Source organism: Sinocyclocheilus grahami, unplaced genomic scaffold (assembly GCF_001515645.1).
Source record: "Sinocyclocheilus grahami isolate Dianchi unplaced genomic scaffold, SAMN03320097.WGS_v1.1 scaffold234.1, whole genome shotgun sequence".
NCBI lineage: Eukaryota > Metazoa > Chordata > Actinopteri > Cypriniformes > Cyprinidae > Sinocyclocheilus > Sinocyclocheilus grahami.
In genome coordinates this window covers 2606465-2629229 of record NW_015505413.1, presented here as the reverse complement: position 1 = coordinate 2629229, position 22765 = coordinate 2606465, and the positions used below count along the sequence as shown (strand labels likewise).

Below are 22765 nucleotides of genomic sequence, written 5' to 3'. Positions count from 1 at the left end.
TCTTTAAAATGATTTAAAGGCTGAAATGTGAGGTTTATCATTTTATAAAACTTCCCTTTTGTCAAAACTTTATTTGAACATGTAATCGCCTACACTGTAAAAAAATTACCATGAATTTAACGGTAAAGACTGTAAAAATGCTACAGTAAAACCCTGTTAAATGGTTAATGGTAAATTCCCCTACTATATACGGTGAAAAACTGTATTGGACATTACATGTATTGGACATAAATTTTATGGTAGTATACTGTTTTTGGTAGTGAAAAAGACTGTATAATGTTTCTTCTTAGTTTTTTCTTATCAGTTTTGTATATTAGGGTTGTGTGTTACACCTAATGTTGTTAAATGAATGTTTATTGCATTATTTCAGTTTCATGTGTGTTACCATGATGGTGTTTAGTGTTTGTGTGAATGACACTGTGCACCTTCTATATATGTTATTATTTAAAAGCTGCTTGTGATGGGCTTTGGTTCATCATGTGACTTTCGGGTACAAAACAGATTTCAGTACTTCAATAGGTTGGTATATTAACATTATATCAGTTAATGAAATTACAGTATTTAACTGTAAATTTAATTTAAAACCGTAAAACCTAAAACGTTGCTACCATATTTTGTACGGTAAAAAAACGGCAGCTGTGGTTGAAAATGTACGCAATTTTTTTTACAGTGTACATGTTAGTAGACAGTCACCCAAGTCGGAAAATGGTGGCGCGTGATTACGCAGCGGCTTGGTGCTCTCAGTTTGTTGTTCTGTTTTGTTTGTCAGTTCAGACATTGAACACTGTTATTCAATTTGGAAGAGCTGAACTTTTAGATATTGGGAGATGATGCCAACTTTATGCACCCACAAAGCTGAACTTTATACCACCGGAGATTCAGCAGACCTGCGAAGCTACTAACGTCCCACATAAGTGGCACCGGAGGCGGAGAAGGGAGCGGAGGCAAAAGCGGGGCAGGAGAGGCGGCCTACCTGCTAAGCTACATGCTAACTCACATAGAACAGCACTTCCGAGTCTCACAAATTCCCGGTCAATCGTCAACAAGATGGATGAGATATGGCTAAGGATTATGGTCGCGCGGCATGGATAGCTGCGTGATGATCGTCACAGAGACTTGGCTTAATAACAACATACCCGACGAGGCTATTGAACTGGAGGGAGAACTGAAAGCGGTTTCCCAAATTTTTCAAGTGCATCAACTTCCCGACCAGGGACAAAAATATTTTGGACCGGGTCTATACGAACATCCCAGGGGCATATAAAGCTGCAGCATCTCCGCATCTTGGCATGTCAGACCACATCTTGCTGGAAATGATACCGGCCTACAGACCTCTTATCTGCCGATCAAGACCAACTGTTAAAACCATACAAGTCTGGAGTGTGGAGGCCATCTTAGCGCTTCAGGACTGCTTTGAATGCACTGACTGGGGAGTGTTTAAAGAGAATGTGGATATAGAGGAGTGCACCTCGTCTGTTCTGGCCTATTTATATTTCTGCACGCACTCCGTGCTGCCCACTAAATCCTAACCAGAAACCGTGGCTGGACAGTACGTGCGGTCTTTGCTTAAAGCCTGAGATGTTGCCTATAGGTCAGGTGACCTGCTGGCCTAAAGGAGAGCCCAGAGAGATCTGAAGAAAGGCATACAGGAGGCTAAACACAGGTACAAGAAACGTATTGAGGGACACTTTGATAACAACAACCCCCGGCATCTGTGGAGAGGTTTTAAGGCCATAACAGACAGGGGGGCAGCAAGCAGATGATCAGCCAGGATCAGGCACTCCCTGACACCCTGAATCAGTTTTTTGCCCATTTCGACTCACAAGGTGGTGAAGAGACAGTTCAGCTGTCCAAGTTTGAAGAACAGCAGCAGCAGACTCTTGTACTTCAGTGTCATCAGGTGAAGGCTGCACTGAGGAAAATCAACGCCACCAAGGCCGTGGGGCCAGACCGGGTGTCAGGTCGGACATTGAAATTATGTGCAGACCAACTTGCAGGAGTGTTTCAGGACATCTTTAACCTTTCACTGCAGCTCAGCGTTGTCCCTGTTTGCCTTAAATCCTCCATTATTGTACCTGTGCCTAAAAAGTCAGCTGCTACCTGCTTTAATGACTATCGCCCAGTGGCTTTGACCCCTGTCATTATGAAACACTTCAAGAGGCTTATTCTGCAGCACATTAAGAACATTGTATCTCTGGAATTAGACAGCTACCAGTTTGCTTACAGGGAGAATCGATCTACGGATGACGCAGTCATCATAGCACTCCACACAGCCCTTTCCCATCTGGAGATGTCAAATACATATGTCAGGATGCTATTAGTCGATTTCAGCTCCGCTTTTAATACAATAATCCCCTACAAACTGGTACAGAAACTCTACGATTTGGGCCTGTCCACCTCATTGTGCTTATGGATCAGAGACTTTCTAACCAACAGGCCACAAGTAGTAAAAATAGGGGACAACACATCGTCTTTCCTCATTCTGAACACAGGAGCTCCGCAAGGATGCGTGCTCAGTCCAGCACTCTTTACTCTCTTCACACACGACTGCACCTCTATCCACACCTCCAACACTATTGTGAAATTCGCCGACGATACCACCGTAGTGGGTCTCATATCGAACAATGATGAGACTTTCTACAGGGAGGAAATCCATCACCTGGACCTGTGGTGTTCAGCAAATAATCTGGTTTTGAACTCCAATAAGACCAAAGAGGTTATTGTGGACTTCAGAAGGTCCGGAAGGACAGCACATGCACCACTGCTCATACAGGGGGTAGAAGTGGAGCGTGTGGAAAACATCAAGTTCCTGGGTATCCACATTTCAGCGGACCTCACTTGGGCCCTGAACACCTCCTACCTGGTTAGGAAAGCTCAACAAAGACTTTTCTTCTTCAGGAAGTTGAAGCAAGCTGGACTCTCCTCTCGGCTGCTGATACATTTCTATAGGAGTGCCATAGAAAGCATCCTATGCTATTGTGTAACTGTGTGGTATGCCATCTGCACAGCACAAGACAGGAAGGACTTGGTGGTTAAGACTGCACAGAGGATTGTTGGGGATCCACTTCCAGATAAAAAAATAAAAGCACACACAAACAGACTGAGAAACAGCTTCTTTCCAAGAGCTGTGACCTCTATTACACCCCTTGCATTCACACCCTCAAGCTAATGACATAATTTGCACTTTATTTTGTGGTAACTGTTGTCTGTTATTTATTGTTGGTTGATTTAAGTTGTTGTTCTTCCTTTGTTTAGTTTGTAACTGAGACTCACCAGACAGAATTTCGTTGTACCTATGTACAATGGCAATAAAGTACATTGAATTGAATTGAAGCAGTATTTTTTGTCATCTTTTTTAATGTTATTTTGTTTATGCATACAAAAAGTGCATAGGTCAGCTAATGTAAATTGTTTTTTGAGTACGAGTACTTTTAGAACATTCCCAGCACATTTTAACATCATTTTGATATACATGATTATTTTGGTCACTATATGAAATTTTCATACCGTTTCATCTTTAACTACTATTTTTGATATTGACCCCCGCTCTGTTCTGGGACTCATTATTACACTTATGTTCGTCAAATGTATGTTAAATTTGTTCCGTTTATGTCTCAGTTGTTGAATATATATATTTAAGAATTAAATTTAAATTTTTATATATATGAAAAGGCTTCGCAAACTGTCTGTTGGGAGTATGCCTACCTGAGCGCGTTTGATAAAAGAGCCATTGTCAGGATGTCAACAGAAGGATGTGGTTACTGGGTTTGTTCAAGTGTGATGATAAATGGTCTGTAGTCCATGGCTGTTGCATTTGGAGCTTGTTGGTGCCACATGATTACACAAAATACAAGGTCAGCCTGAAAGGTTGACTGAAAGATTGAAAGCGTGACTTCCATAAAGCCAAGCCACATGCAGTCGGATATGAGTAAACTACAGTAATCATTAAAAAATACATTCTAATTGACAACTTCAAGGCCAGCATCCAGCCACCAATTTTCCCAGAATCTCTGAATGATCTTCCATGACATTTGCAGTTGTTACTGAAGAATGCATTTTCAAAGAATGATTTGAACATGCAAAAAATATTTAATACAATATAAATTTTTTTTGCATTTTCAAAATGTAAATCTTTTTCATGACCATGGGAATCCTGGCACTTCGATAAGAGTGAAGGACACCATTTCTTCAGAGGCAATTATCACTATAGAGACGTTTTAGTCACTCAGTAAACCACAAAAATACAGTCCTATCAGCCCAAACATTATCAAATCTCCTGTCAGCAAAAAGCAGGAGTGAAAGTATGCCATCAAGACATAAAATTGAGAAATATTTTAAAAGAAAAAAAATTATACAGTCATGATGGAACAAAGGAAACAATGGTGTGTATTTTGATCTTGATTCCTAAATAAATCCTAAATACCCTTCGGAGTGCACACGTTAAACATGTTAAGGTTAAAGTTATACAGAATTGAAAATGGTAGGAATGATCTTAACTAATGGTTTTACTGCAGTGTCGGGATTTTAGACTATTTTTATTTAAAAATGCAACTATTATTCTAAGCGACAGATTAGAATAAGTTGTTAATATAATATTTCTATATACAAACCCAATTTGTATAGGGACACTGTACAAATTGTGAGTAAAAAAGTTGTAGTGTCCCAACTTTTTTGGAATCGGGTTTGTATTAAAAATGTTAAATATTTACAATTACAATATGTAGCCACGAGCTGAGGACATGGAAAACACTACAATAACTTGCAATACTACATTAAAACCTTTTATTTGTTTTGTTTAAACATAGCTGACAACTTAAAACAATCCTCTTTGTCAAATCTACGTTTTATGTGTAATTTGACTAGTTTTTTTCTCAGGGACAGATAGAACAAACCACAAACTTTCAAAGCAAAATTGTGTTGGAAAGAAGCATGGAGCTACTCCTGAGTTGGAATACATAATATATCAGTACTATATCAGTTATTAGCCGATATTAAAGTGTCCCTATAATGGATTGGAATGGAATGCAGTGTGTAACGTAGCCATATGTGAATGTAAACAGTCTGCAAAAATGTAAAGCTGAAAGTGCATCATAAATGAATATTTTTTTCTCAGGGACCGATAGAACAAACCACAAACTTTCAAAGCAAAATTGTGTTGGAAAGAAGCATGGAGCTACTCCTGGGTTGGAATACATAATATATCAGTACTATATCAGTTATTAGCCGATATTAAAGTGTCCCTATAATGGATTGGAATGGAATGCAGTGTGTAACATAGCCATATGTGAATGTAAACAGTCTGCAAAAATGTAAAGCTGAAAGTGCATCATAAATGAAGTTAGAGTCAAAAGAAAGAGTCGACTTTGAACCACTGAAACGAGTCATTAAAATTCGAATCCCATTTCTGTGAAGTTCACATGTCACAAGTTACCATATTTGCATAATTCCCGTCTACGTACTGCGTAGTCATCCTGCGAAAACTTGAACCCCCCACAAACGCTGTAGCTCATTCGTGTGGATATAGTCGAGAAGACGCTGTGCTCTGCGCTGTGAAAGTAAATTTGGTTTATTTTTACATCCAAAGGATGAAGTTGTGAAGAATGAGTGGTTAAAATTAATCTTTACTATGATACCAGAGCAGTATTATCACAACCTTTTGCTGTGTTCCCATCATTTCGCTGACGCTTGCTTCTCTAATCTCTGCGAGTTCAACGCAGGACTCATAAACTGGTTGTCTTTGAAAGATGTTGGTTTGGACCAGCTTTCTCCTCCAGATCACAGCCTGTAAGTATTAATAGATTAATAATCGTTCCTGTAATGTTCTGTCGAGCGTGCAACGGAGGGGTTTGGAAAGATGAATCTTCGAATGAATTGTCTGAGAGCTGTTAAGAAATAAGGTCAATTTAAATGCATATGTGACCCTGGACCACAAAACCAGTCTTAAGTTGCTGGGGTATATTTGCAGCAATAGCCTAATTGTCTGAGAGCTGTTAAGAAATAAGGTCAATTTAAATGCATATGTGACCCTGGACCACAAAAGCAGTCTTAAGTGGCTGGGGTATATTTGTAGCAATAGCCAAAAATACATTGTATGGGTCAAAATTATCTTTTTTTTTTTAATGCCAAAAATCATTAGGATATTAAGAAAATATCATGTTCCATGAAGATATTTTGTAAATTTTCTACCATAAATATATATAAACTAAATTTTTGATTAGTAATATGCATTGCTAAGAACTTAATTTGACCAACTTTAAAGGCGATTTTCTCAATATTTAGATTAATTTGCACCCTCAGATTCCAGATTTTCAAATAGTTGTATCTCGGCCAAATATTGTCCTATCCTAACAAACCATACATTAATGGAAAGCTTATTTATTAATAAGTCTAAGTCATTATAATCAGTAATTATGTCCCCACTGGATGCAACAAATGCCTCGTTTGTAATAAAATCTTTCTGTCAAAAATGACCGAAGAGCAGCTTTGACCAGCTGGATGAACGTTATCTCCTACATAACGACTTGGCAGTATCAGCCAGAACTGTAATATTAGTACGTCCCTATTCTTTATTATCTTTCAATCAGATATGGCTTATTTGTCTATCTGTCTATCGTTTTTTTTTTCTGTGTGTGATAGAATAAAACTTGACCTTTCACAGCTTAGAAACAGCATACAGTACAATCATAAAATGATCTGGAATTTATGCCCTTATGTAACTAACAGTTTTTTTTTTTAATCATGACTCAGGGGGCTCTGGGCAGCGAACAAACTCCATTTTGAATTCTATAGATGAGACTAGGGCTGCCACCTTCAGCGAGGCAAAATAAGGCAGACCCATTCACGACTTGTGTTCAAAGGGCAGATGTGAGCTCCTAGATGTTATAAACCACGCAGGTTTTCCACATGCTGTGGTCACATGAAAGGGCTTTAACGGCACGCCTTCTGAAGACTCCGTCGTTATGGAAACAAATTCGCCAAAATGCAATCACGTGGAACAAATGCCTCGTTTGTAATGGGTTTTATTTTTTTTGTCTTGTCGCGACGGGACACAGGGCATCACAGTATGGTAAGGGTCATAACATTTCTGTCACACGCTTGAGTTATTCAGCCAATCACAATGCACTGGATAGCTGGCCAATCAGCGTATACCTCGCTTTTCAGAACGATGAGCCATTCACGACTTGTGTTCAAAGGGCAGATGTGAGCTCCTAGATGTTATAAACCACGCAGGTTTTCCACATGCTGTGGTCACATGAAAGGGCTTTAACGGCACGCCTTCTGAAGACTCCGTCGTTATGGAAACAAATTCGCCAAAATGCAATCACGTGGAACTGAGCTTCTCTAATACTTCTTATGAAATTGATTTCATTAGAATTGCTATTAGTATTATAAACAGGGCAAAATACTTATTTGTTGATTCAACTATGAGTTGGCCTTTGTAAAATACGGGACAAATAGCATAATTTTACCTTTAAATACGGGACGATTCCGTATTTTAAGGAACGGGTGGCAACTCTAGTTGAGACTGTTCCCCTGTGATTTCAGGCTCAACATTACGGTTTAAACAAACTTCAGAAATGCACAGTTGTTTCCAGTCCAGGTGCCTGGCAAAAAATCACAGACTATAACAGACTGGGTTAGGGCAGCTTAGCTTACCCACAAAAAGTAAACTAGCAGATAAAGGACACCATTCAAAGAATTTCTTATACAACCCCAATTCCAGAGAAGCTGGGACGTTTTGTAAAATGCAATAAAATCAGGAGTCTGTGATTTGTTCATTCTCTTTAACTTCTATTTAATTGACAAAAGGACAAAGAAAAGATTTCCAAAGTTTTCAATGACCAACGTAAATGTATTTTGTAAATATGAACAAATTTAGATTTTGATGGCTGCAACACACTTGAAAAAAGTTGGGAAAGAGGCATGTTTAACAATCAAAACAGTTTAACGTGGATATTCTATAACATTTTCACTTTTATTTTGCCTCTGTCCCAACTTTTTTGCCATCAAAAAATAAATTTGTTCATATGGTCAGTGAAAACTTTGGAAATCTTTTCTTTGTACTTTTGTCAATTAAATAAAAGTTAAAGAGAATGAACAAAATCACAGACTCCTGATTTTATTGCATTTTACAAAACGTCCCAGCTTCAAGCCATCAAAAAATAAATTTGTTCATATGGTCAGAGAAAACTTTGGAAATCTTTTCTTTGTACTTTTGTCAATTAAATAAAAGTTAAAGAGAATGAACAAAATCACAGACTCCTGATTTTATTGCATTTTACAAAACGTCCCAGCTTCACTGGAATTGGGGTTTTAAGTTCCAGACCGAATCACAGACAGGAAACAGTTGTGCTTACCTGTGAAAAACTATGTTGGAGTTGGCCTGGCTCCAATCTCCCTCCTTTAGGGTTTCATACATACCGCCGTTTCTGAAAATCTTTCCCATGTAGGCCTTCTTACATTTGCTGAAAACCAGCAATTTTACTTAAGGAGCATAAGGTATTTTTACTAGTTGCTATGGAGTTACTGAAATGGTTTCTTACGGTCCTCCAAAAATCCAAACTCGAATCCCCAAGATATTCTGTTCATACACTCTAGAGGTACCAAAAGGGTGTTTTCCAGGGATGCCATTGAAGAACCCATTTTTATTTATCCAAAGAACCACTCGGTGAACAGTACTTAAAATAACCTTTTTTTTTTTAATTCTTTCATACTATTCAAATGGTTCCATGGATGTTAAAGGTTCTTGCTGAAACCTCCAACAAAGTGTATGGGATTTTTTTACACCCCCTTTAAAACATAAGGCTATTTTCTTCAATTAACCACTAGATTGGTGTCATTTCTTTTGTCTGAAGGCATTCTGGTGTATCACTCTTTAGATATGGCTTAGATCCTTTCTATAAGCCTATGTTGAGTATATTTCCAAAGTTTGACACAGAAATCTTCTCAAATACAACACAACATCTACACCATTAATCAAACCTAACATGGGAAGTATGAATTCACTTATCTTTTCAGAAAGGTGTCTGGAGGCCAGAGTTAAACATATCCACAAGCTATTTAAAGACCATGTTTATCAACTGACACACCTATCGAACTTTTCTACACTATCAGCTTGATGTTTGACAAACAACAAAAAGGAAAAGAAAATCTACCAGTGATACACTATTTTATAAAACGGTCTCTATTTGTAAGCACAAATTTATATATATTGAGATTTGTATGTCAGCTCTAGAATAGGCATTTTCTAAAGTCAACTGTGACTGAAATTTGAAATCAGTTACTGCACATTTACTCTTTATGACACTTGTTTACACATGTATACGCCATGCATGCAATGACTGCTGTTTTTGTTGGTTTCTCATTAGCACAACACCAAACTGCATTTCGCGGAAAACTGTAATTTCTGAGAATCCTTGTTTACCTGTCTGCATCTTTAAAGCCTCCCTTGTTTACGAGCCCTATAACCAGAGATCTAATTACCACTCCTAAAAATAATGAAGCGCAACTGGGCTCGGCATCAATTTAATTAAGTTTTTGAATAAAGATGTCCTGGAAAATCATTGGTCCTCTCATAATGCTTTTGTGATCTGTTTTAAAGGGATAGTTTATCCAAAATGAAAATTATGCCATAATTTACATACACTCATGTTGTATGATTTTATTTATTTTGCAGAACTCAAAAGATGATAAACTGAAAAAGTTGCGGTTCAAATGACTCACTGATCTCTATGGACCAAAAACACAGACAATTTTCCAGACTTTTTTTTTTTGTGTTCCACAAAAAAAAGTCAGTTTTTGAACGCCATGAGGGCAAGTAAATGATAACAGAATTATCGTTTTTGGGCGGACTATCCTTTTATCTAATGTGTATGGAGCCCACCCACAACCACACAATGGCCTGTACTTTTCTGTCAGCATATATTTTAACGCAGTCAAATGCATATATCAAGTGGATAATATAGGCGGTTTCAGCGGCAACAACATAAACAAACGTTACTGCGCATGCATGTTTTTGTGGGCCAAATTCTTAACTTTTGTTAGACTTCCGCAAAGAATCAATGTATTGGCATTACAGCATGAAATATTATTTAAACCTATTACTATTAACATTTTACATAACATTTATTTTCTCTCACAATTGACTTTTTTCTTGTAAATGCAAGTTTATATTTACTAGTTCGGACTTTATAACTCCCTGCACCAATATACCTAAACTCGCTAGTTCAAACTCATGCGCCCTCCAGAAGCTTGCGCCTTGTGGTGCCATCCCAAAGAGGCACAAAATCACTCTCACTGACCTTTTCCTGGACTGTGCCCAGCTGGTGGAATGACCTCCCGATCTCAATTCGAACAGCTGAGTCTTTAGCCATTTTCAAAAAACATCTAAAGACATTTTTCACCAGCACCTGACCAACTAATACTAGCACTTACCTATTCTATTCCATTCTATTAATTAATAATAATAACAATAAAAAAACCTAGCTACGTGTACTGTGCTAGACTAACTGAGACTTGTCATGGCACTTGTATACTGTTGTTCTCTCGTTGGTCTGATTGCTTCTGTTGTTCTCATTTGTAAGACGCTTTGGATAAAAGCGTCTGCTAAATGATTAAATGTAAATGTAAAATAACTATTTAACTTAACAATAGTGAGTTTTCCAATTCTGGGGGGAAAAAAGCCAGAAGTGTGGGATATAAACTCATATTCTGAGCTGAGGGGAAAAGAGAGAATGACGAGTTGTTTTTCCTTATCAGAATTGAGGAAAACAAAGAAGAAAACGAGTGGGACTGCTGTAAATGCAGGCTGCCATTGGACATCATCCGTATTTCAACCCAGTGACATAACACCAGCCCTCACGGCCAAAAAAACAGACCGCCCCCCCCCGGGATGTTTCCTGATTAGCCAATCCGGGCCTGCATTAGCACAAGGTTTCCTTCAGAGATACGGTTTCCTTTAGAGATACAGTGATATAGGGCGAATTCCAAACTGCTTTTTTTGCTCCTTAAAGGGCACTTCAGGAAGGGGACGCCATTTGTAGGAATGTTCCAAATGAAAGTGAACAACTGAATCCCTTCATGAAGGGCCCTTCCCGAAGTCCGAACGGAACATGCGATGGTCCCTTCATGGAAGTGATTTCCATTTGTGATCATGTGTTCTTCGGATAGGAGATCTTGCGATGCATTTTAACAAACACAGACCGGAAACTACCTTCGGGCCAACAGTCTATATTTATCATGACTAAATTAAACACTATTAAGACAAAATAAGCATTTATAAAATATGATTTCCTTTTAACTGAACTGGCATAGCTGTAATGTTCACTCAATACACAGATGATTGTGACTAATTTATGTTAGGATACAAAATAAAACAATTAAAAAAATTTCTGATAATTCTCAGTATTATAAAAAATGATTCAAATGTCAGTAAAGACAATAATATTGTGAAATATTTTTACAATTTAAAATAACCTTTTCTATTTTGAAATGTAATTTATTCTGGTGATGCAAAGAAAAGCCTAAAGCAACAGTAGCTTGACCTTTTCTTTGTTACCAGACATGATGTAAGAATACAAGAATGAATGGCGATAGACAAAAAAAAAGGGGACTAAAACAGTGCTGCAGGAAAGACTCCAAAGAAAGCTAGGATACAGGCAGATGCTGCCAAATGCTTGACTAAAAAGGCAAACATCCAAAATACTTGTCATAAGCTGCATCTACATGCAATGTTAGAATGGAATGAGACTGTGACTTTAAAAAGCAATTAAAGTTTAGCCTTGGTGTGAGGTGCACAGGCAGAATTTGTGTCAGCTGTGCCACGCAGATACGCTTTTTACGTCGTTTATGCTTTGATTTGAACGAAAACAACGTATCCACCTGACACAGTGGACACAAAACAGCATACGCAATTTACGTTCAGTGTATACTCTCCAAAATGGCGCTAGGGTGATGCGGAGACGACGAATTGTTGAATCGTTTTTTTGTTTTTTTTTGTGCTCAAAAAGTATTCTCGTAGCTTTGTAAAACTCTGGTTGAACCCCTGATGTCACATGGATTATTTTACCGATGTCCTTGCTACATTTCTGGACCTTGATCGTGTAAGGACCCATGCTGTCTATGGTAGGGTCAGAGAGCCCTCAGATTCCATCAAAAATATCTTAATTTGTGTTCCGAAGATGAATGGAGGTCTTACGGGTTTGGAACAACATGAGGGTGAATAATTAATGACAATTTTCATTTTTGGGTGAACTGATGCTCATATCAACCAGGCACAGCCAGAGTTGGTGCTCCTGGACCACAAGTGTGGACCTCGCACGACCCAGAGGTGACCTTCCGTCGCTCGGAGCGCGAGGTCAATAGCGGTTCAGAGCTCTTTCAGAACTTCCGGATCATGACCACCCTCATGCAGGTCCCTCAGTGACTTGGCCTGATGAACCTGCAGTAATGCCGTAGCTTGTAAGGCAGAGGCAGCTTCTCCACAGGCTGTATAAGCATTGCCGGACAGGCCAGATGAGTACCTACAGACCCTGGAGGGGAGGCACGGTTTGGAGGCGGTATTAGGACACAATTGCCTCGCAATCGACCGCTCCCTTGTATACCCCCTAGCTGCACCACTGTCGAGGAACCAGCAGGTCGGTTTCCGGCAGTAAAAGGTGCCGTCCATGACCTGGTGAGCTCCTCATGCACCTCCGGGAAGAAAAGCACTGAGGCGGGGCGCAGAGAAGCAACACGAGCCACCCTGAGAAACCAATCGTCCAACCTCGAGGGCCCGGGACGCGGTGGAGGTTTCCACTCGAGCCCTACCCTCTCGGCGGCCCAGGAAAGCATAGCCGACATCTCTGGATCCGATTCAGGCCTTGCCATCTTCCTCTCCAGAAAGCTCTCCCTCCGATGCAGTGATCGACATCCGGTCATCGGGAGGAGCACCGAAGGATACCGCTGGTATGCTCTTTGAAGAGGGCCCAGCGTGTTCCTTTGGCGGCACAACTGGTTGCGAAGCGCTAGAGGAGCGATGGTCCCCCGAGGGTTGGTTCCCTGAGGGGTTTGCCACCACTGTAACCCTCAGACCGCCTGCGCTACTGCCCGAAGTAGTCCATGCCTGGCTGCCGCCAGGACAAGCACTAGGCAACGGAGCTCCGCCCCCCTGGAGGAAAGGGAACCTTGCCCGCAGCTCCGAGATGGGCATCTTCCCGCAATGGGAATATGACTCATCCGCGAATGCCACCTCAGCCTGCTTAAGGTGACCCAGTGCTCCCATACGATCAGCACTGGAGCTCCTCAGGGTTGTGTTCTCTCTCCACTGCTCTTCTCCCTGTACACCAACGACTGCACCTCTAAAGACCCCTCTGTCAAGCTCCTGAAGTTTGCAGACGACACCACACTCATCGGCCTCATTCAGGACGGTGACGAGTCTGCTTACAGACAGGAGGTCCCACTCGACACAGGAACGACCACCGCTGAAGCGCCGTCCGCCAACACAAAAATCTCCTGAGAGCACGCTAGACTCGTCACACACGAAGCAGTTTGGTAGGAGCAGAACGATGTTGTCGCTCGGCTCCGAAGCGAAAAGTTGGTATGCGTTGCACCAACTGCCTTTTTATGCTCACGCTGTGATCAGTGGCAGCTGGATGCAATCATCGCATGCCAATGTGCATTGGCTCGTTTAGTTTACACTCGAAGGGGATTGGTCTCTCTAAGCGAGATCCCAATTCGTCGGTCACCGATGTGATTCTGAGTAACCGACTGAAAGGGAACATTACAACTATTTCCTTAAAACATAATGAAACTTCAAAAATGCAGCTCTTTTCTGAAGTTTTTAAAGTTGCCAGTCTACTCTTTGTCGACAGATATTAACGAAAACATTATCAAGCGAATCAGACCTCATATTAAAGGTCATTTTTCCATATTCCACCTGAGTGGTTCACAAGAAAACATGAGAAATTGCTCGTAATACTCAAGTGCCTTAACAAAACTTTAATCAGTGGTGTAATGTAACGAAGTTATAATACTTCATCACAGTACTTAAGTAATTTTTGGGAGTATCTGTACTTTACTTGAATTTTTATATTTCAGCCAACTTTTACTCCACTACATTTCCTTATTAAAATGTATACTTTTACTCCGATACATTTCCCCAAGGCATATTCGTTACTTACTACAAAATAGTCAGAAGAATACGGACTGCAGGAAAACAGATTTGACGAATCAGTGGTCGGGCGTTTGCAAGTTCGCAAACAACTGCGGATGATTCATTTCCCACTCAAGCTGAGTCTTAGGTGTGCGATAAACAGTATCTTCTGCGATAATATGGTAAGTGTTGTCGAAATGATGTGCAATCTGACATTATCAAGTAGGCTATATTACCAAATCACACACAGAGTGCACGCACGTTGATTTATTAGCTACGCAAAATTCCAGGCATTCTAAATTGTAGATGGAAAAAATGCTTCTGTATGCTTTTTATATTATATAATTTAATATAATCTATATCACGCAAAGAATAACAATTTTCTGCAGATATCAGCATGAACACATTTAATAATCATTTTATACAAGTTCAATAAAGCAATAAGTGATTACATTTTAGACATAATATTGCTGGTTTTTACTCAATTTTGCCAACGAAAATAGTTCCACACAAAGATCACAGCACTGGGGCCTGTTCTTCGTACGTCGCTAACTCAGTTAGCTGGATTTGATTGTTGATGATTTGGCATGATCTTGGATTGGTTGGTTCTTCGAAGCTCATCCCGGAGTTGCTGTCATAGCAATAGGTCCTTAAACTTAAACCTGCTCTGGAGCAGGCTTACTTCATGTAAACAGGATTAGATTGCAACTTTGTAAGCATAACTGATACTTAAAATCTGTCCCAGCCACTGCTACTTTAGTAGAAGAGTACCCTACTGATCCAGGGACAGTAATTTAAAATAATAATTTAAAAATGTATTAAAAAAATATTATAATGTTGTGTAGTCATCATCTATAACACTACAGACACAGCCAGGTTTACTCATTGAAAAATTTATTCGTGATGAAATAATTACTTTATAATTGTACTGGAGTCTTACACATGCTGTACTGAGTCGTGCATTAATTTGAGTGCTGACAGCTATTATGGGAGTGGCTTGATGGAGCACAGGAGATGCCGATAACTTGATCTTGACCCTTAAGAAGCTTTAATTAGTGCAGTCACATAACAGACCTGCTTCAAAAGATAAAAAAAAAATTTTGTTGCTAATTTTACTCATTACAACATTGAAATAATTTTTTTATGCATGTATAAATACTAGAAATCGTCAATATAAATAATTGGGATTAGTGTAAAAAAAATAATAACAAACAGTACACATTTCATGCATCTATTATAACATTTATGTAGTTTTATTCACTTGGCTGTTTCCTTATAAAGGTCCAGAAATTTGTCAAGTTTTTCATCAGGTGTCTTTTTTAATTATATGTCATTACGTTGCCGTCTTGCCGCCAGCCAATCGCTGCATTGCTTATCATGGTTTCGAGTATCGATACAGCTACCCTTTACGGGGAGTACGAGAACACGCAGTAATCTTAGGCTACGTCCACATGAAGCCAGAGCTTTCCCCATCTGATTTTTTCCCCTCTCGTCTCAATAAATAGCTGCATCCACACGAAACCGACTCAAAACGATGTAGGATACATGCCAGACTAGCCACAGAGATACATGGACTATGCGCATAAACCTTGCGCGCGGTATATAAATAAACATGGAACAATACATTTATAAATCTGTGTTAATTATAGTTAATAAAAAGACAATCGTTCAGTGTTTGTTCATGTTTTTGTTGCGGTTATGTGATGTAGCGGTGTCTGACTAGGGGTAGTAGTAGTAGTAGTAGTAGTATACTTTATTGTCCTCAAGAGGAAAAATGTTATGGACTACATGTTGCTGCAGACATACAATAAACATATAAAAAACAAAATTAAATAAAATCATGAAAATAACTCTTGTTGTACAACCGCACCGATACAGGTACAAAGGAATTCTTATATCGATTTAACTTACACATTGGGATTCTATATCTTCTACCAGAGGGAAGTAGTTCATATTGTAAATACAAGAAATGAGTTTGATCACCAAGAATCCTCTCTACCTGATTAAGAACACATTCCTCATATAAAACTTGAAGGTTAAAATGTTCATCATGCCCAACAATTCTCCATGCTGTCAATAACAAGTGCATCAACTTAGATTTAAACTGTACTGATAGGTTACCAAACCACACTGTGATACCATACCTAACAATACTTTCTAAAACAGCTTTATAAAACAGCAGCATAAGATTCTTGTTTACTCCATAGAGACATAACCTACGTAAAAAATACAATCTCTGTTGTAGTCGAGTGCAAACCCATTCAATGTGTGTTTTCCATATAAGTGAACTATCTATGTAAACACCCAAGTACTTATAGGTCTGTGACTGAATAATATTATGATCATGTATAACCACTTGGCGATGGTCACCTATACATTTTGGATCAAATACAATCTCTTTCGTTTTCTTTGTATTTATTATTAGCTCATTTTTATCACACCAGTCAACAAACTGACTTATCTCTGACTGGTAAATAGTGCTAATATTGTCATGCACATGGAGTAGACTTAGTATGGCTGTATCATCTGAATATTTAAAAATAAAATTTTGTGAATGCCTTCTTAAGCATTCATTTGTAAAAAGTGTAAAAAGAATAGGTGAACTGACGCAGCCTTGTGGAACACCTGTACTACTACTCTTTTGATATGAAAGAAGATTATTTACTACACATTGAGTTCTATCTATTAAAAAAAGAAAGTACCACTTAATAAAAGAATAGGTGAACTGACGCAGCCTTGTGGAACACCTGTACTACTACTCTTTTGATATGAAAGAAGATTATTTACCTTTACACATTGAGTTCTATCTATTAAAAAAAGAATAGTACCACTTAATAATACATGGGTTTACACTCAGCTGCTTCATTTTATCAATTAACAAATGCGGTTGAATCGTGTTAAAAGCAGGGTGAGACGTGGGCTGATGATGTCATAGTTTCAGAAAATATACGGATTCGCTGTCCATACGAAAACGCAAGGGTGGCACTCTGGGACCCCGATTAAAAAAATATCGGTTTCACTCTCCCAAAACGGCGGCTCCGTCTGGACTTGTGTATTTGGCCTATACGATACAAAATGTATGCGTATACAGCTAAACACGTCTCCGTGTGGATGGGGCCATAGACAACTTAATCCATATATTTTAATCAGATCCGCAAATTAGTTTGAAGAACCAAATTTGCCAGAGATCAGTTATCACGATTAGAAGATCTGGCATCTTTCAAATCATCTCAGATGTATTAAGCGAGGTACGAAGAACAGGCATCTCTGAGTAATGGACGGTGTTTACTTATTGAATGAATCAGCTTTTTGAATGAATCGGTTGAATAAATGATTCAGTGATTCACTCATTAACAGTCAAATTCTTTGTTTCTTAATGAATCAGTCGTTTGAATGAATCGGTTGAATCTCAATGACTCACTCATTAACAGTCACTTGCTGCCACCTACTGGCGGTTTTAATTTCACATTTTTCATGTTCTAAAGGGGTCATATGTTGCTAAAAAGAACACTATTTTGTGTATTTGGTGTAATGAAATGTGTTTATGCGGTTTAAGGTTCAAAAAACACATTTTCTACAAACTGTACATTATCGTTTCTCCTATATGCCCCGCCTTTCTGAAACGCGTCGATTTTTACAAAGCTCATCGGTCTGAAAAGCGAGGTGTGCTCTGATTGGCCAGCGATCCAGTGCGTTATGATTGGCCAAATACCTCAAGCGTGACGGAAATGTTACGCCCCTTAACATACTGTGATCATTTATTGGTTCCTTTACCTTTTCCACTCTGTAATATAGTTCTTTTCACATGTTTTGCAAATGGATTTATATTTAGACATTATAAATTCACTATTACAACACTTAAAAATCTATTTTTTGTTGCGCCTGGTGCTGAGGGCAAGCTGAAGTGCGCGTCTATCTAACCAGTCTCCCGTTTGTTGTGATTGCAAAGACATATGGCCGCTCCTTAAGTTTTTAATAAATAAATTTTTGAACTCCTTAAAATACTAAAAACCGTTCAATAAAAAGGTTGCATTAATTATTTTTAATAACTAAGCTTTTGATTATTTATAACATTTTATTAAAGATTTTCACAATGATTTTGGCAAAATGGCGGACCCCTATGTGTGGCGCCCCTATGCACTGCATACGCCATTTTTGTGCCACTGCGCGTAAACAAAACCATGTCTGCATTTGTGATCGGAGAAATGGCAAACAAGCGCTACTCTACACTGCTCAAAACTCGCGTTTGAATCATCATTGGCAAATTCTTTAAATATGAAAATGTACTTACACTCTGTGAGTCAGAATAGCCGGTATTGTAGTCTAGTCTACCAGGATCAGGAAACGGTCCTCCATAAAAATGTGCTGCACACATCTGAATATTTGGGTTGAAGTGTTCTGGAACAGTGTTGTAAATACAACTTAACCACTGATTTCTAGTCGTGTCCTCTTTTGGAAGGCCAAAGCAGTTTCGCTTTCGCAACGAAACACACGGCATCTTCACGACATGGCAGCGGCGGTGGCAACAACAATAAAGTTAAGCCTTCTTTCTTTGCGTGAACATTTGGGCGGAGTTATGCAAATCTTCCCACATTGTGACTTGTAGGGTTGGGTATCGTTTGTTTTTTTTTCGATAAAAGTTAAATCGGTGCCAAATCGATACTTTTAAAACAGTTCCAGTACCTAAACAGTGCTTGAACTGATACTTATTAAAAAATAAATAAATAATCCCCCCTCCAAAAATGATGGATTGGCCATTAGAATAGAAATAGAATACAGCGTGCAAATGTTAGAGGGTCAAGTTTTTTAATAAAAAAAAAAAACAAGTAGATAAAATTAGAAGTAGCATTAGAATAGAGAGTGCTAGAGTTAGAGGGTCAAATGAAGATGAAAGAGATGTGTTTTCAGCCATTACTTGAAAATATTAAGGACTCAGCTGCTTGGATTGAGCCGGGCAGGTCGTTCCACCAGGAGGGAACAGTTAATGTAGAAGTCCATGAAAGTCTTATCATAGGTAGAATGCAAAATGTTTCAATACAAGCATTTCAGTCAAATGCAATTTATGCTATATTTCAAACCTTTAACCCACTTGGGAAAATCAACCCATGGCAACAGTTTAAAAGTAGCCCAATTCTTTGGGAAAAAACGTGGACATGCCAACCCTGCATCCAACAAGAGCTACCGGAGTCAGCTTTGACTGATCACAGGTCGAGAATAAGGAGAGATGTCTGACAAGACCATGCTGGAGTATTTGCTGCTCAACAGATTCTGAGCTCATTGACAAATATCTGATATTGTAAGATGTGTTCCCTTTACACAGAGTGCGTGTGATCGCGAAAGCGAAAGTGAAAGTAAACCGCGCAAACGCTCATTCAAAAATATTTCAATACACAGCATCCTGAGAGCGGCTCCCTGACGCGCCAAAATTCTACACAATATTAGAATGTTTAAAGGAGTGGACACGAATATCGCGGGAGCGAAACATGTTGCGGGAGCAGGTCGGAGACTCAGCGGGAGTGGGATAAAGAAAACAGCAGAATCCCGGACATTTTGGGCATTAAGAAATCCCGGCCGGACGGGATTTATCTATTGCTAATCGATGTATTCTTTTTAAAGTAGCATATGGAACATTTTCTGCCTCAATCTGTGACAAGAAGCCTCATCAGATCACAAAAGGAAGCATTTGACTAGTGTTGTGGAGTAAAAAGGTTATAATGTTCTCTTTTGTTGGACAACAGGTTTAGAAATGTGAACACAAGGGAGGTTTAGCTTTAGGCATTTTAATTTAAGCATGTTTAGCTTAGTTAACGGAAGGCTACCTGCTGCCATCAGAGCAAGAGTAATTACTGCATTGACGCGCTCCTCGCATGCGCTCATTTCCAGAGGTGTGCTTTAAGTGGGAATGTGAACAACACAAGATGTAGACAAACATTTCAATCGATAGCTCAGGCATGGCACTGAAATGAGGCACCTAAATCTGCGTACGGATTCGGACCTAGTACATAGTTTTATATATTTATTTGCTTCTTTTCCAATTTGCACGCACTTTCAATACTTAAGTACGAAAAGTATTTTATTTTTTTATTATCTTAAACGTACTTCAGTACAATAAATATCACATATTTTAAGACTTTTACTCAAGTAATATTCTAAACCGTGACTTCAACTTCTACCAAAGTAATTTTCTGGCAAGATATCTGTACTTTTACTCGAGTATGGCTTTCAGGTACTTTATAGGCTACACCACTGAATTTACACGGTTCGCTTAGCTGAGAGAGGATGGGATAAAAACGCATGAGGGAAAAAAAATGCTGGGACATAAAGATTTCTGATTTCTAGGTTTAATGCAACCCTTATGATGAAGCAAATACAATTTCCACAAAATGTTTCAGCGTGAAAACTGTGTATTTCTGTATGCAGGACTGCTAAACTAAGTTACAAAACGCCAAACAAATCTTTGCACTGACCTGCGCGACTCAGTAAGATCCAGAGCAGAAGAAAACGCCGAAGCATATTCATATGTGAACAAGTGAAAAGGATTCCTGATGGTGATTTTGCTCCTGGAAAGCGCTCTGGCTTAATGGTGCTGACCCTACGCCACGGACGGACTTTATAAAGACGTTGCGTCACAACACCTCACTAAGACACAGGGGTTCTCATCACAACCAGAGTAATAACAATAAAAACATGCGTTTTTAAGAGAATTCACCCAACTAACTTGGTCATGTACCGGTCATTACCATATAATAAAATAATACACAAACATGAAACACTGATATATCCGATTCGATCGATTTTTTTTTAGCCCATTGTTAAGAAGAACAGTTCATCCAACCTAGAAAACGTCGAAGACTACCAAAACCGTGAACACCGAATCATTACTTAAAATACAATAACAATGAAGCTTAACGGAGCGTTCCTAGCTATTTTCCTTCGTGCTCTAACTGCATTATCGTCCGAGAAACAATTTACGTTGAACTACAACGTGGCACTGCCCAACACACACAGAACAGTGCCTCAACATAGCCAAGCTTTTAGCAACATTGTAACATGGCTAAAAGGTTGTTGCCTCTACGTTGTATCGTTCAGGCTGTTACTAGTTGCCATTCAACCCAAGTGAATTCCTCCGAAGCCATTTAAACAGTCGATTCTTCGCAAGATTGCACGTTGGCAGAGCGTCAGTTTTCATGGTCGAAAGCAATATTTTATGCAAAAGCCAATATTCCTTAAATTAAACGTTTAATTAAAACTCTAGCAATACACTCAGAACACCCAGTAACTGGCAGGGAACGCTATTTTTAAAATTTCTATACATTAGAAAATAGCTATTTGTAACTCATTTCATTAGATTACACAAGTTGTGTAACTTAATTTTAAAACTTTAGAATATAAGGTATGTGAAGGGTCCTCCAGAGAAATTGCATCTACCAGACTTCTTGGGGGGGGGGCAAACAAACAAACCCCACCTATGCCCAAATAGGCAACACAATGCATTAAGAGCTGGGGTGTGTAAACTTTGAATTGGATGAAGAGGGTAAATTGTACTTGTCTTCTGGGTGCATGCATGTACTAGCTTCTAGCTGCAGACACCTCAACTTTAGTTGATTTTGACATTGATTGCAGCAATAAGTTGCCAATATTTCTAAATAATGAGCAGGGCAATGCAGACGAAGTTCACCACAACATTAGGCAACGCATTTTCTAATTGCTCATATCCCTCAAATTATCACTAAAAACATTTGTTCTAACTTAAGATTTATATATATATATATATATATAAGCCCCTAAATTTAGGCACAAAAAAAAAAAATCAAAACAAAAAATACCCCTACAACTTCTGCAATAACTAACACCACTTCTGTAAACTTCTACAACACTTCTGCAATACGGACTCATTTTAAATCAAACTTTAATAAAACCGTATAAAATCATTTATTGGGATAAAAAAAAAAAATTGTATAAAAGTAACAATAACTTAAAAATACATTAAATTAAAAGACTAAAACATTCACGTGTCACAAGTGATTGTATAAAAAGGCGCCGTCATTTTCCTCTTCGGTACAAAATGACACCAAAAGCCTGCAAAACAGAGAGAACCAATTAAAATAAAGTTTTTAGAGACGATAACTTTTAGGTCTAAAATTTAGACAAAGTATACAAAAGTAATACGCAGTGTCACATTTGAACAAACTTAATAGGTCTCAGAGACTTGCCCTGCGTACTATCCACTCTATCTGCCCTAAATAGTAGTTTTAATAGTATTCAAAATTACTAATATCACAGAATTACCATTACATGCTTGTTAGATTGGAGGACATTGTCTATTTTGTACAGCTACAAGAACACTTTAATAAGTGTAATTGAGTAAAAACTACAATCTAATTGGTTTTTAAAACAAGAGTTACATATAAAAAAAAAAAAAAATACACACCAAGTTAAAAAAATTTTTTTTTATGTTTTAGGATGCATTAGCCAGGTTTGGGAAAATTGACTTTTGAATTTGCAAACAACGGAATTTGAATTTGCAATGATAGTGTAGAAATGAGTAAGTGAACATTTGTGCCAAGAGAAATTTAGGGTTGATTTTTTTACCTTTTTTGAAGCTTGCATTACACTTTACGCCGCCTTTTCCAA

General features: G+C 38.6%; 1 protein-coding gene across 1 annotated transcript in view; it reads right to left on the bottom strand.

The window, feature by feature from the left end:
- LOC107597657 (CD276 antigen-like) overlaps positions 1-20866 on the bottom strand; it is a 34283-nt gene extending 13417 nt beyond the window's left edge. The window contains exon 1 of the mRNA XM_016288824.1: positions 20599-20866. Coding sequence (XP_016144310.1) covers positions 20599-20650 — 52 coding nt within the window. The 5' untranslated portion in view covers positions 20651-20866. The remainder of the gene's footprint in view (positions 1-20598) is intronic.
- Positions 20867-22765: the final 1899 nt, after the last annotated feature.